The sequence below is a fragment of the Physeter macrocephalus genome, chromosome 20 (genome assembly GCF_002837175.3).
Source record: "Physeter macrocephalus isolate SW-GA chromosome 20, ASM283717v5, whole genome shotgun sequence".
In the NCBI taxonomy this organism is placed as follows: domain Eukaryota; kingdom Metazoa; phylum Chordata; class Mammalia; order Artiodactyla; family Physeteridae; genus Physeter; species Physeter macrocephalus.
In genome coordinates this window covers 70,910,732-70,925,380 of record NC_041233.1, presented here as the reverse complement: position 1 = coordinate 70,925,380, position 14,649 = coordinate 70,910,732, and the positions used below count along the sequence as shown (strand labels likewise).

The following is a 14,649-nucleotide window of genomic DNA, read 5'->3' as shown; positions in this document are numbered from 1 at the left end:
GTATCTCACTGTGGTTTTGATTTCCCTAATGACTAATGAGTGCATTTCCCTAATGACTAATGAGTTAAGCATCTTTCACGTGCTTATCGACCATTAGATATGCTCTTTGGAGAAATGTCTGTTTAAGTCCTCTGCCCCACAAGTTGATTTGTGGCCTCTGTACTTACTGGCTTCTGAACCTTTCTCCCAGAGGTTGGAACTGAGCCTTATCAGGAGGAAAGGGAGCATACGCCTGCAGATTGGGAAGGTGGCTGTGCAGATTTGAAGCTTCGTATTCACTCTTTCATGATTCATTTTATTCCCTCAACCCATTTGGCGCCCACTGTAACGATGCTGTTTGAGTTCTCACTAAGCAGGAAAAAAAAAAAAAAATCAGTAAGCGCGTGGGATTAACCACGCAGAGGCAGGTGGAGCCACTCCTGGTGCTTCCCTAGAAGCAGACAGGTCTTTCTCAGATACCTCATACCCTCTGGGTTTCCTTGACTACAGGTATTGTTGTAGCACATTACCTATTTTCTCCCTGCCAGGTATTAGTCTGTATACTGAATGGAGCAGTATTTGCAGAACGTACTGGATGGTACCTGGGATTTGTTGGTGCCCAGGGTCTGGCCATCACTTCTGCAGGGGGAGCCTGCAGTGCTTGTTCCTCTGCTCTGCAGGCCCTGCCAGTCCTGGGCAGTGGGCAGGGAGAGTGGGTGGAGCTTCCAGCACTGAGCGTACAGGGACAGGGCAACTTCTCCTTGGGTGCTCATCCCTGGGGGAGAGCCACGGGGCTCCGGCAAGGTTTCAGAACAAATGTCTGTGCCTGAGTAATTGCAAGAGCAGTAGGGGAATCGACAAAAGGATATTCATGCTGCCTTGCTGTTGGCTCTTCTCTGATTTGACCTCGTGTCTGTTGCAGGGCCCCGACTGGGGGACCCAGGAATGCTAATCTATCTGTCTTTCTGCTATGGTTTTTTTTTTTGTTTTTTTTTTTTTGAATGTCAAAACCCTTCAGCATCACTGAAGAGAGATGAGTTCCCCTTGTTCTGGCAGGGCCTCAGGCCAGAGGGAGGGAGGAGGTGATGCATCCACAAAGCAAGGAAATTATTTCTGGGAGTCGCAGTCCTGTCCTCTATTCTTACGATTAGGGTTGTTAATCTTTGGTGGGGGGGTCCCGTACTCCTTTGGGAACCTGACAGCTGTGATGCCCTTCCGAGAAAATGCATGAAAAATTTGCACATCATCTCAGGGGGCTACAGGCTCCTCTGGTCCACACTGGTGCCTGGGCTAAGGACTGGCTCTACAGAGGGCATGAGCCAGGTGCCGAGGCGATTTGGGGACTGGGCAGCCTCTCTGCTAAGTGGGAGTTGGGTGGCACATAGGGAGAGGCCTGGTTGTCACTGGGAGAAAAGGAGCGTCTCATTTGGTCAAGTTTTAAATATCAAATACGGGGGTGGACAGATCAGACACCCTACCTTTCTGGCTGGAGTTCGGCCTCGCCCCACGTTAGCTGGCTTTCCAGGGGCAACAGTCCCGCAGGAGCAAAGCCACGCAGCCCTCATTGCTGCTCTCCGGCTCAGTCCACACCACCTCTAAGGAGCGCACTTGTCTTTCCTTTCAGAAATGGCCCCTACATCTGCATATTCGTCTCCAGCCCGGAGTCTGGGGGACACAGGAATAACACCTCTGTCCCCTTCCCACACTGTGGTAAGCAATGTGTGTGTATGGGGAGGGGGGTACGTGTGCTGATTACCTTTGCTTTCAGAGGCACCTCTCATGTGATGGGCTGCTGAGCGGCTTCTCACGTTCATGGGTGGAGATTAAGTTGTCCTAGTACCAGCCATGGGAGCCCTACCAAGCCCGTTCGCCACTGTGGGTCAGCAAAGGCTCTCCGTGGGGTGGCTGGTGCTTCTGGAGCCATTGGCCTGGGTGTGGGTAACATGAGCAGGCAGGGTGGGAGCAGCTCTTTAAAGATTCAGGGCTCAGAGACTGCGAGGCATCCTCTTGGGAGGAAGCAGCCACTTGGGGCTGGTGGGTGAGTCAGTGAAATGCAGTGGCTTTTCCACTGTAGTTAACCGCCATGACCAAAAGCTGTGGCTGTAATTGCTTCTGCACCAGCTTGCCCGAGAGAGAGGACCTGGGCAGCGCGGGGGGCTGGAGGCTGGGCATTTGCTCCTGCCCTGCCCCTCACTGCAAAGGTGGATACTGTGGTGCAGCCGTTCCAGGGATTTACACGTAGCCAACCAGAGAGAGGTACGCGGCTTTGTACGAGCTGCTCAGATCCTCAAAGCAGACCCTGCTGAGAAGAACTTCAGAGCCATCGCTGGGTAGGGACGCCAGCTTGTCTTGGTTTTCCTGGAACCGTCCTGGTTTCCACGCAAAGTCCTGTATCCTGGAACTCCCTCAGGCTTGGGAAAACTGAGAGGCTTGGTCACCTAACAGCTGGATCCTGTGGTTTTCAAACTCTGTACCCTGAGGGTTCCCTGTAAAAGCTTCAGGATAAGCTGAAGGGGATGGGGGGGCAGTGTGATGAAAGGCCAGACACGTGGCTCTCACCCCCTGTTCTAACCAATACTCTTCAAATCCAAAAATTATTGGTATAATTTGAAGTTCTGTGGATGTTAAAAAAAAAAAAAGTCTACATTTGCTTAAAGAATTTTTTGGAAGTCTGGAATGGCCTGACCTACTCACTTGACAGATGAGGAAAGGCTCAGGGCCCCAAGGGGACAGGACTCAGCAGGGTCATATGCTGGCTATGGCAGGACTGCGCAGGGTCCCTGGTATGCTGAGCCCCACACCCATGCATGACATGCCCGGGCAGGTGGAGGGGTCACCTGGCAGGTGCACAGGGCACAGCTGAGCAGGGTCTGGAGGTCTGTGCAGGGACTGGGGGAGGGCAGTGGGGGGCAGAGAGCCGTGTCACTCAGGGAACCACTGGGGTTCCAGCCCAGATGGAAGAGTTTCTGTAATTAGCCACGTTTGTGCACAGTTGATAAAGGGAGTGTTGGGCAAGTGTAGGCAGGGGCCCTCCCCAGTGGCCTGGCCCTTGCTCAGGAGACACCTCCATTTCACCCTGAGTCGGTCAGGTAGGGGCTGAGAAAGCCTGCCCTCTCCCCAGGGCTCACCACGTGGCAGCCTTGAACCAGAATGTGCAATATGCTTCTGTCTACAGTGGGCACACAGCAGGGCAGGGTGGAACCCTCTGAAAGCCTGGCTTGACTGCCCCACCCACCCCCTGTACCCCGCTCGGTTATCTGCAGAACGATGCGGACCCAAACGTCTCTGAGCAGCAGACGTTTCTCGTGGTGGTGGCTGTCGACTTTGGGACCACATCCAGCGGCTATGCCTACAGCTTCACCAAGGAGCCAGAATGCATCCATGTGATGAGGTCAGTGCTGTGGGCCGGAGGGGCAGGTGCCGGCGCTGGTCGCTGTAACTATGGAGACTGGGGGGAGGGCCTTGGGGAGAGGAGAGGGATTAGTACAGTGAGCAGGTGAACGGTACGCAGTCAGCGGGTCCTGGATTCTGGCCCCGCTTGGCCCAAACTCACCGTGCCACTTCGGGCAAGCCACTTCTGATCTCTGGGCTCCTGGTTCCTGGTCTGTAAATGTGTTGCTTTAATTCTGACTTGGTTTGGGGAAGGACCTGGACAGTATGTTTGAAACCAGGTGTGATTCCAGCGTACAGCCTGGGCAAGAGGTGCTGACTTATAAGATGCTGGTGATGGAGGAGATCCAGGCCTCCACTCACCACTGTGTGACCTCAGGCAATTGCTGAACCTTCTAAAGCTCTGTTTCCTCATCTGTGAAATGGGGATAATGGCAGTACCTGCTTGACAGAGTGTGTGTGCAAATGTAACGAGATTTCCTATCAAGCACTTAGCACGTAGTAAAATGTAAGCAGGGAAGGTGCTAGTTCTTTGAAGTGAAGTCATGAGACAACAGTAAACCAGAAGTAGGAAGCACCATGCCTGAGAAAAAGCAGAGGGGGGTGAATTTCAGCCAACTTCACCCTGAAGCTGCCCTGGGTCTCCTGGGCCACTCCCCCTGCCCCCCCACCCCCCCACTCGGGCACACAGCAGCCCTGGCATCTACCCCATCCACGTGTGATCAGCTGTCTGCGAGGACCCTGGTCTATCCTGGCACCAGTGCCTGCTCCCCCAGACTGGCTCACGCCTTCTTGCAGTCTGTGGCCACTCAAAGCTTTGGGAACCAGGGATTTATCACCCTGATTTTCCAAGTCCAAGAATGGCTCTGAAGATACATTGTGATGGGCTTTGCAATTCCTTCAGCTGGTAATTGTGGAATTTAGTTTTCACTCCCAGAATAGGATCTTACGCATTTTTTATAGAGAGTGCTGTTTAAAACATAAGTCATGATAAAAGCGATCCTTGCCCCACTCTTGATTTAGGCCCTGCCTTTCCTCTGGAAAACTGGATGTCCTAAGATGCTTCAGAGACCCGTGGGTGTCGTCTCATCAGGAAATAACAAAAAGCCAGTGCTAGTAGAGAACCCTGATTGCAGCATAGCCTTCGGTGTTAAGTCACCGCCAAGATTCTGCCTCGGGTTAGTGGGACAGATGCTGTGAGGGTCCGCTCTGCCATCTCCCGAGGTGGGAGCCTCGGAAAGAAAAGAGCTCTGTATTAAAAGCCAGAATCAACATTTATCAGCTTCTAGTTGTTTTAAGAAATGTTATTTCAAAGGGATAGTCATACAATGAAAACTGAAAAAAAAAGAAAAGAGCAAAAATAACTTTGAACTTGCTGGGGAGGAATTCTCACAAAGCCTCCACAGAGTTCAGGGTCTCTAGGGACCTTATCCTGGTTATCGTAGAGATTTTTGGAGGGAGGTTCTACCTGAATTTTATTTCAGTCAGAACATATGAACATAACCATGATCCAGAGTGACGGAGTTATGAATGAGAAAGTTTAAGTTTTTGTATTTAAATAGGAATGCAGAATTAAAAATTTGAAAGGCAAAACCTCAGGAAGTCCATTACCTACTGAAAATGTCAGTGTTAATAGTAATGGAAAATCCATTTCTGAAAGGTTGCGTGGAGCGCACCTCTGGCCCAGGCGCCAGTGTCTGCCTGGGCTGGTGATCGTCCCTGCATCTCAGTGGGGTCACCGTGGGCACTTTGGCCCCCTGGGTAGAAGCCTGCATCCTGATGGGGCTTGACTGGGAAACCGGCCAGGGATGACTCCAGCCTCATCTGTGTGGCAAATCTAGGTGGAGGTTGGCCCTCCATCTGGACTGTGATGTCAGGGGCAGGTGAGAGGCCATCCAGGAGTACAGCCACCTCCCCAGGAGGGCAGGCCAGGGAGAGAGGTGCGCTTCCCCTCGGGCATGTGTCTCCATCAGGGGCTGCTCGTAGGGGTCGTGTGGCTAGTGGTAGGACCAGAGCCAGCTGCTGAGCCAGGACCTGGTAGAGGAGAGAGCACCCCTGGCCTCTTGGCAGCCGGGGCTTCTCTGCCGTGGCCCCAAAGGAGGGAGAAGCATCCACTCTCTTTACTTTTCTCCTTCCTTCTATCTGCGAGAAGGAAGGAAGCTTTGCTGGGGTTCAGCCTACCCTCTGATTGCTCCGTGGCCCCTCCCGTCAGTGCCGGGACGTAATCCCATCGCATCTGCCTGCCTGTCTGTCTGTATCCACCCCTCCCCGCTTCTGGGTCCTCTTCAGCATATAGATGTGCAGGATATGCTTCCTTCCCGCCTCACCTCAGTGCTGGGTTCCCATCAGCACTCTCATCCACCTTGTTGCTGTGACTGTCCCCCCAGTATGGGGCTGCCCAGGTCTGTTTCCTGCCTGGATCTCTTCCTGAACCCCAGGCTTGTATCTTCAAGCCCCTCCTGGGAGTTCGATGCCAGAACGTTCAAATAAAGCTCTCCACGTTTCCTCCTGCCTCCTTCTTGGCCAGGGCTGCTGGCATCTGGGAGGGGCACTCTCTCCTCCAGGCTCCCATGTTTGAAACCTCTGGGGCTCCTTGCACCTGCTCCCCAGTTCTCCCCTGGACAGCTCCTCCCCCGTCATCCCCTCTCTCTCTTCCCAGGGCTCTCCACCCCTGTATGAGCTCCCTCACCTCGAGGCCTGAGCCTCCTGCTTAGCCTCCTGGCTTCCCATCTCCCGCCCTTTAGTCCAGTTCGCTCCAGTCAACAGTAGCTCTGATTCTGTCCTGCCCCTGCTCTAAAACCTTTAGTGGTTCCCTGTTACTCACTGATTAAATCTCTCACTCCTCAGGGTTCTCTTCAGCCTGGTTCCTACCACCTTCCCAAACTCGTTTTTCACACATGTACACAATCACTCTTCTCATTTACACGCTTTCTCCAACCTACACAGTCACTTAGCTTGCCCACCTCAGAGCAGCCTGCAGTGTCCTTCCCTCCTTCAACATCAAGTCTCTCCTGAGCCTGGCATTCTTTCCAAGGCCCCATCTCTGGCACCTCTGTCTCCTCTGACCCCTCTGGGACATTTCCCTGGACCACCCCCCCTCATTTCCATCTGATGAGGCAGGTATTTATGTGTTTGTTTATACCCTACCTGTTTCAAAGAGGATGCAAACCAGCTATCCATCTGCTCTTGAGTGCTTGCAAATTAAAGAACCAAAACCCAAGCCAAAAAACAAAAAAAAAAAAACCCATTACCTACTAGGTTGTGAGTTATCTGAAGGCAGAGACATAAATGTTTCATCTCTGTGTCGCTAGCAGCTGGCACACAGTAGATGCTCAGTAAACGCTGAAAGGATGAAGCAGACTTTGTTACTGAGCAAGAACCTGGCACTTGTCCCTTTCGTTTTTCTTGTTAACTGAAGTTGTGTCTCTAGTCACTACTCAACCAGCTAAACCAGAGGGCCCCTTTGGCAGCCACCATGGGCGCTCACATCTGTAACAGCCATGCACACAGTAGGTGCTGCTCACACCAGTGCTGCCTGCATTGGGATTACGCAAGAAGGCCCACGACCTCTGCCTTTCCTTGGCGGCAGGCGATGGGAAGGAGGCGACCCTGGGGTGTCCAACCAGAAGACTCCGACCACCATCTTGTTGACTCCGGAGAGGAAGTTCCACAGTTTCGGGTATGCCGCCAGGGACTTTTACCACGACCTGGATCCCAGTGAGGCCAAGCAGTGGCTGTACCTGGAGAAGTTCAAGATGAAGCTGCACACCACTGGGGTAAGCCAGCCTCTCCCTGGCCCCAAGTCTTCCGCGTTCGAGAGCTGAGGTTCCTCCAGCCTTTCCAGACCTTGGGCGCCCTCAGGTTTCTCCCAAGCAGAAATGAATGTCCATTCACCTTGATTTTAGAAACAACCTGGAGCACACAACACTTTTGTGGAACGCACAGCACTTTCTGACGTACACATGGGCAGGGAGATATTCAGAACGTTTAGCAACTTGTTTGCTTTGGAAATTGACCAGTGAGAGAGACACTGGCTGGATGGAGCACAGGCATAGGGGGCTGGGAGACCCCTGCTGTGCCAGGAGATTCCCCCTTCACCTGCAGGATTGTTGGGAGATCAAGGAATCCTGAAGGAAGGACTCGGGGACGAGGGAGCATTTGGGGGGCTCAGGGTAGTGGTTATAACTAACCAGTTTGGAAGTAACAACCAGCAACAACTGGCTCATTAACCTTCTATGTGGGGGAAGGAGGCAGCTCAGGAAATCAAGTGCCCAATAATTGGAGGCCCGATGCCTGAAGTAGCTCTGCTTCCAACTTGCCAGGGTTTTGTAAGATGGCCAAGTTGATGAGCGCCCTCCCCCAAGCTTCATCGAAATGTTGGGCCATAGGATAGAATTTTTTTCAATTTAAGCATTTTATCCCTTAAATTTTCCTTAACTCTCAGTACTTAGAGATGCAGGATGGTGATAGTGTTTAAGACCACAGACCATGAGGCCAGATGGCCTGGGTTTAAATCCCACCTCTGACACCTTTGAGATACTTAATCCAAGTCACTTAGACTCTCCTTGCCTTGCTTTACCTTATCTGTGAAATGGAGACATGGAGAGTGCTTTTCTTATGGGGATGTTGTAAGGATTAAAGGAATCAAAATACACAAAGCTCTCAGAACCATGCCGGTCGGTCCTTAGTTAGTTAAAGTCAATTGCTAGCTTCTATTATTTATTGCTTTTATGTGTCTGCCTGTTAAGTGTTTGCAGATGACAAAACAAATGTTACCGGGAGACGCTGCAGCCAGCACCCTGCCTTCCAGGGCTCGGTGCTCACCCGTGTGTGTGTGTGTCTCTCTCTGAAGCACACTGACTTCGGCTCAAAATGCATCCTTCCTGTTTCACCTGATGGGATTCAGTGCCCCATAGGAATCTCCTGCAGGTGGAAGCCCAGGAATTTTTTCAATTTGAATTTTTCAGTTCCAAGCCTGTGGCTTCCTGATGCCTGGAAGCCGCCTGGGAGCCGCCACCCCAAAGCTGGGGTGTCTTTGCTGAGCCCCAGATGTGGGAGGAGTGAGCGTGTGTGGAGGGGTCAGGATGATGGGCAGGCCCCACAAGGCCGGTTTAGCTGCTTGATACCCCTTCACACTCCAAAGGCAAAGACTAATTACCCAGCCTGGATCAATCCAGAGGCCACACTGATTTTCTTCCCTGGTGGTAATGCGTCTTCTGGTTCCAGGAGACTTGGGGTTTTCTTCCTGATGTTTGTTCCCCTCTCTGCCCAATCCCACCCTCTGGGGACTATTTTCATCATTTTTTAATGACCGCAGTCCATCCGGCATCTCGCGGAGCATCTTACACCCAAGGACTGCGCTCAGCAACTGCTGTAGCTTCTGGCAGAGGAAGGAAGGCAATGATGCTGGGCTCCCAGTGGATTAGACAGCACAAGCCTTAAAATAGGAGCTCTTCTATTTTTGTGACTTGGTTGGCAGCTCATCGGGAAGTGAAAGCTTCGTGTCTGTTTAGCACCGTGCACGTCAGTGATGTGGTATGATTATCTAGGCTTCCATTAGGGGGGCTCCCAAGGGTGACCATGTGTGTCATGTGGAAATAGTATGTAAATTGCATCGGGAGTGGCGTCTGCTGCCTTTTTTTTTTCTTCCTGGGCTCTGTTGCTGCCCCAAAACCTCTGCCCCCAGAGGATCCAGGGGAGAGAGGAAAAGAAGGAGGGAGGGAGGGAGGGAAGAAGGGAGCAGTGGAGGTGGGGGCTGAGGGGAGCAGCCAGGGCCTCCTACACAGTAAGGGGACATTGCTGCCAGCCCTGTCCTGGGGGACGTGCCATCCTAGTCTGCCCCTCAAACACCAGGAAACACAAACTTGGTTCACTGGGTTCCCCAGGTCTCCAAGTGACAGTGCTTAAAGCCAGAAGGCATGTCTCTCCTCCTTCGTACTATTTCATTCCTGTCCCGGCTCTAGGACCTCACCATGGATACAGACCTGACGGCAGCAAATGGCAAGAAAATCAAAGCCCTTGAAATCTTTGCTTATGCCCTGCAGCACTTCAAGGAGCAGGCGCTGAAGGTAGGTACACGCCAGAGCCTGTGCTGAGGGTAGGGGGCGCCTGCCAGCTAGGGGAGCAGGGACAGCCTCAGGGGAGAGAATGTGGGCTTTGTATTTAGAAAGCGGGATGTGCCCTTGTGCACTGCTGGTGGGAAGGGAAAATGGTGCAGCTGCTGTGGAGAACAGCCTGGCAGTTCCTCAAAAGGTTAAACACGGAGTGACCATCTGCCTGGCAGTTCCAATCCTAGGTATGTACCAAGAGAAACGAAAACATATATTCACACAAAAACTTGTACATGAATGTTTCTAGCAGCGCTATTCATAATAACCAAAAAGCAGAAACAACCCAAATGTCCATCAGTGGATGAATGGTTAACTAAATGGGACTCACCCATGCATTGCAATATTATTCAGCCTTAAAAAGGAATGAAGTACTGACACCTGCTATGGCATGGATGGACCTTGAAAACATTATGCTAAGTGAAAGAAGCCGGATACAAAAGGCCACATACCGTATGACTCCATTTGTAGGAAATGTTCAGAAGAGGCAAATCCATAGAGACAGAAAGTAGACTAGTGGTTGCTAGAGGCTGGGGGAGTGGTAGAGGAGTGACTGCCAGGGGGTATGGGTTACTTTTGGGGGGTGATGAAGTTAGATAGCGGGGATGGTTGCACAACCTTGTGAATATACTAAAACCCACTGAATTGTGCACTTTATTTTATTTTATTTTTTTGGCTGCGTTGGGTCTTCGTTACCGTGCGCGGGCTTTCTCTAGTTGCGGCGAGCGGGGGCTACTCTTCGTTGTGGTGTGTGGGCTTCTCATTGCAGTGGCTTCTCTTGTTGCCGAGCACAGGCTCTAGGCACATGGGCTTCAGCAGTTGTGGCACAAGGGCTTCAGTAGTTGTGGCTCGCGGGCTCTAGAGCGCAGGCTCAGTAGTCTCGGCGCACGGGCTTAGTTGCTCCGCAGCACGTGGCATCTTCCTGGACCAGGGATCAAACCCGCGTCCCCTGCATTGGCCGTGAACCCGTGTCCACTGCACCACCAGGGAAGTCCCAAACTGTGCACTTTAAAAAGGTGAATTTTATGGTATGTGAATTATACCTCAGTAAAACAAACAAAAGAAAGAAAGGCAGGAGACATATGCAGCAGCTGTGCGATCTTGGGCGGGGTGCTCGTTCTCTCTGATACCCACGTTCCTAACATGAAAAGGGGGTCAGGTAACTGTGCCTCGTGGGTCGTTTGATAGTAAGTGAAATATTCGATGTTAAATGCCTCCCTGGGGGTCAGCAACTATTTACTTGGTAAATAGTTGCTGCTGTCCCCCCTCTCCTCCATGCCCCCCACCCCAGACCCCATGGAAGAAGCTGACCAGGTGAATAAGCCCCCTTGGTTTGCCCTTGCAAAGGTTTGTTCAGTGATGGCCCAGAATTAAGAAAATGGCTAACTTCCAAATGGCATGTAGCCATCCACTCAGTGTCCCCTCCCATAGGCATGGTGATGAGTGGGTGTAGATCAGATGATTCAAGAGCCTCGTGTATTGAACTCTATCCAAAAAGAATTGGGAACTTCAGAAGCATTTGATATTATGTGATCGCTAGAAGAAATTTAGTGAGTTCTAGAAATAGAGTAGAAGAGAATTCTAGAAATAGGGCTAGATGGAGACAAAGAAGTGAGGTCGTAACACTGCTTTCATCCATTCAAGTACCTCTTGTTCTTGAGTACTTTTTGTGAGCCAGGTGCTATGCAAGTTCTGGCCACGTGGAAAGAAACCCAGTGCATACAGTCGATGGGTGGGTGTCATGAGGGGGTAACCGTGGGTGTTGAGTGTTCGGTGAAGGCAGAGGTTCTGCCCAAGGGCAGCAGCTGGAAGGGCGGGTGTTTTGCGCTGGTGGAATGGCCCAGGCACAGCTCCGGGGAAAGAAAACATAGCAGACCGCTGTGGGAAGCAGGCAGTTTGGAGGAGCGAATGGCAAGGCTGCAGAGAGAGCAGGAACAGCAAGCTCCGGACGCGAGCGATCGTGTGAAGCCTCGAAGGCCAGGCGAAGGAATTCTTCCTGGGTCGTGGGGAGCCCTCAAAGGATTTCTCGCAGGGGTTGCCATGGCCACAAGGATAGCGTTAGAGGAGGGGAGACCACGTGGTCCCGAGGGCCTGCAGGTGGAGGAGAGTGATATGTTAGCAGCTCACTCAGATCCTGAAGCAGGTCTGTCCGAGGGCTGAGGGCGAGGCTGAGACTCCAACTGCGGGGTCATTTGAGGAACATGAAAACCAGGGAGATAAAGGTGGTGGGGTGGAGGGAGGGAGTGGTTCCTGGGAAAAAATTCTTCTATGAAAAGGGGTGGGGAGAGGATTCTAAGGAAGGAAGTGGGAGAGAGATGGGCTGGGTTCGCTTCAGGAAGCAGGTGGTGACCAGCCAGAGGTAGGAGCAGTAAGGCTGGCAGGGACCTGCGGAAGGGAAGCCGCCATTGGTCCAGGAGACAGCGAAGCAGGAGAGGAGGTGGACCTCTGTCGGCCTGGAGAGAAGGATCTCAGAGGGATGGGCTCAGCGCCTGGAGAAAGATGAAGGCACAGAGGGAGGTGGGGGCCTCCGGAATAATAGGAGCAGCCGTGGGGACTCAGGGAACATGTAGAACTTGAGAAAGTCTACGACACTGGAGTATGTTTCAAGTTGGCCGAGAAGAAAGGCGTGAACAGCCCATCTCTCAAGGGAGGGAGGAGGTGGAGGGGGCAGAGGTCAGGCACGGGCGTGGGTAGGTGGGTGGTTGTGGACCTGTCGGCTCAGCCAGAAGCTTCCGGAACCTTCTCTGAGCAGGGAACACGTTGTAAAGAAATTCCATGCAGAAGAGCTGTTTGAGGAGGTGTATAGGAACTAGGCCCTCTTAGGAACTAGGCCCTGCATAAGAGGCTGGCTGGTGTTTGAGGAGCAGGTGGGTTCAGTGCGGAGGGGGACTATTGCATGTGGGACCAGAATAAGCTCAAGTAGACTATCTCAGAAATCACGTCCCTGGAGCAGTCTCACTATTCACGAGGGGCAGTCAGTGAAAGCGCCTGACGTGAGATGTTCAGTCAGTGGCAGGTTCCTTCCCTTCCAAGCTGATCTCCACCCGCTGGCGAACAAACAGCTCATCAGACAACTTTCCATACAGCCAGGGAAGCCCATCATTCATCTTTGAGCCTTTTCCTGTTTAAAGAGTTTAAAATACCCTGGATGGTTATAGGCTTAGAATCCTTCCCAACCCACATGCTCACCTGCTTTCAAAGCCCAGAGCAGACCTGCAAGGAAATAAAACATGATTAAAAAACAAAAATAAACACAAACAAAAAATGGCTGTTTCACCAGCAATCCCACTCCTGGACAAACGTCCGGAAAAGATGAAAAGATACATGCAAATTCAAAAAGATACATGCACCCCAGTGTTCACAGCGGCACTGTTTACGATAGCAAAGACGTGGACGTAACCTAAATGTCCATCGACAGATGAATGGATAAAGAAGATGTGGTATACATATACAATGGAATATTAGCCATTAAAAAGAACGAAATAAGGTCATTTGGAGTGACATGGATGGACCTAGAGATTATCACACTAAGTGAAGTAAGTCAGACAGAGAAGGACAAGTATCCTATGTCATTTATAGGTGGAATCTAAAAAAAAATGATACAAATGAACTTATATATAAAATAGAAATAGAACCACAGACATAGAAAACAAACTTATGGTTACCAAAGGGGAAAGGGGTGGGGAGGGATAAATTAGGAGTTTGGGATTTAAATTAGGAGTTTGACAGTACTATATATAAAATAGGTAAACAACAAGGACCTACTGTATAACACAGGGAACTATAGTCGATATCTCGTAATAACCTATAATGGAAAAGAATCTGAAAAAGAACATATATACATTCATATATATATTCATTCATATATATATATCTATATATATTCATTCATATATCTATATATATCTATATATATCTATCTATATATATATCTGAATCACTTTGCTGTGCACCAGCGATTACACAACATTGTAAATCAGTTATGCCTCAATTTAAAAAAAAAATGTTGTTTCACGTTGGTCTAAAGCAGAGATGTTTTTAAAAACTTGTTTATTAAAAAAAAGTTTAGTGAATGTACTGAACCACACACTTAAAAATGATTAAGATGGTGAATTTTATGTGTATTTTCTCACAATGAAAAATGAAAAGTTTTTTTTAAATGAAAAAAAATTTACTGATCAAAGAGGAAGTTAGTTCAGTGAGAGGGTGGGTCAGCCCCAAGATAACTATGTGAAACAATAGAGAATTCCATGCAGAAGAGCTGTTTGAGGAGGTGTATAGGAACTAGGCCCTGCATAAGAGGCTGGCTGGTGTTTGAGGAGCAGGTGGGTTCAGTGCGGAGGGGGACTATTGCATGTGGGACCAGAATAAGCTCAAGTAGACTATCTCAGAAATCACGTCCCTGGAGCAGTCTCACTATTCACGAGGGGCAGTCAGTGAAAGCGCCTGACGTGAGATGTTCAGTCAGTGGCAGGTTCCTTCCCTTCCAAGCTGATCTCCACCCGCTGGCGAACAAACAGCTCATCAGACAACTTTCCATACAGCCAGGGAAGCCCATCATTCATCTTTGAGCCTTTTCCTGTTTAAAGAGTTTAAAATACCCTGGATGGTTATAGGCTTAGAATCCTTCCCAACCCACATGCTCACCTGCTTTCAAAGCCCAGAGCAGACCTGCAAGGAAATAAAACATGATTAAAAAACAAAAATAAACACAAACAAAAAATGGCTGTTTCACCAGCAATCCCACTCCTGGACAAACGTCCGGAAAAGATGAAAAGATACATGCAAATTCAAAAAGATACATGCACCCCAGTGTTCACAGCGGCACTGTTTACGATAGCAAAGACGTGGACGTAACCTAAATGTCCATCGACAGATGAATGGATAAAGAAGATGTGGTATACATATACAATGGAATATTAGCCATTAAAAAGAACGAAATAAGGTCATTTGGAGTGACATGGGTGGACCTAGAGATTATCACACTAAGTGAAGTAAGTCAGACAGAGAAGGACAAGTATTCTATGTCATTTATAGGTGGAATCTAAAAAAAAAATGATACAAATGAACTTATATATAAAATAGAAATAGAACCACAGACATAGAAAACAAACTTATGGTTACCAAAGGGGAAAGGGGTGGGGAGGGATAAATTAGGAGTTTGGGATTTAAA

At 50.1% G+C, this 14,649-nt stretch overlaps 1 protein-coding gene across 1 annotated transcript in view; it reads left to right on the top strand.

Annotated features, from left to right (window-relative positions):
• Positions 1 to 14,649, top strand: part of HSPA12A (heat shock protein family A (Hsp70) member 12A) — a 69,305-nt gene that overhangs the window by 32,896 nt on the left and 21,760 nt on the right. The window contains exons 2-5 of the mRNA XM_024121579.2: positions 1,604 to 1,689; positions 3,243 to 3,370; positions 6,959 to 7,145; positions 9,333 to 9,437. Coding sequence (XP_023977347.1) covers positions 1,604 to 1,689; positions 3,243 to 3,370; positions 6,959 to 7,145; positions 9,333 to 9,437 — 506 coding nt within the window. The remainder of the gene's footprint in view (positions 1 to 1,603; positions 1,690 to 3,242; positions 3,371 to 6,958; positions 7,146 to 9,332; positions 9,438 to 14,649) is intronic.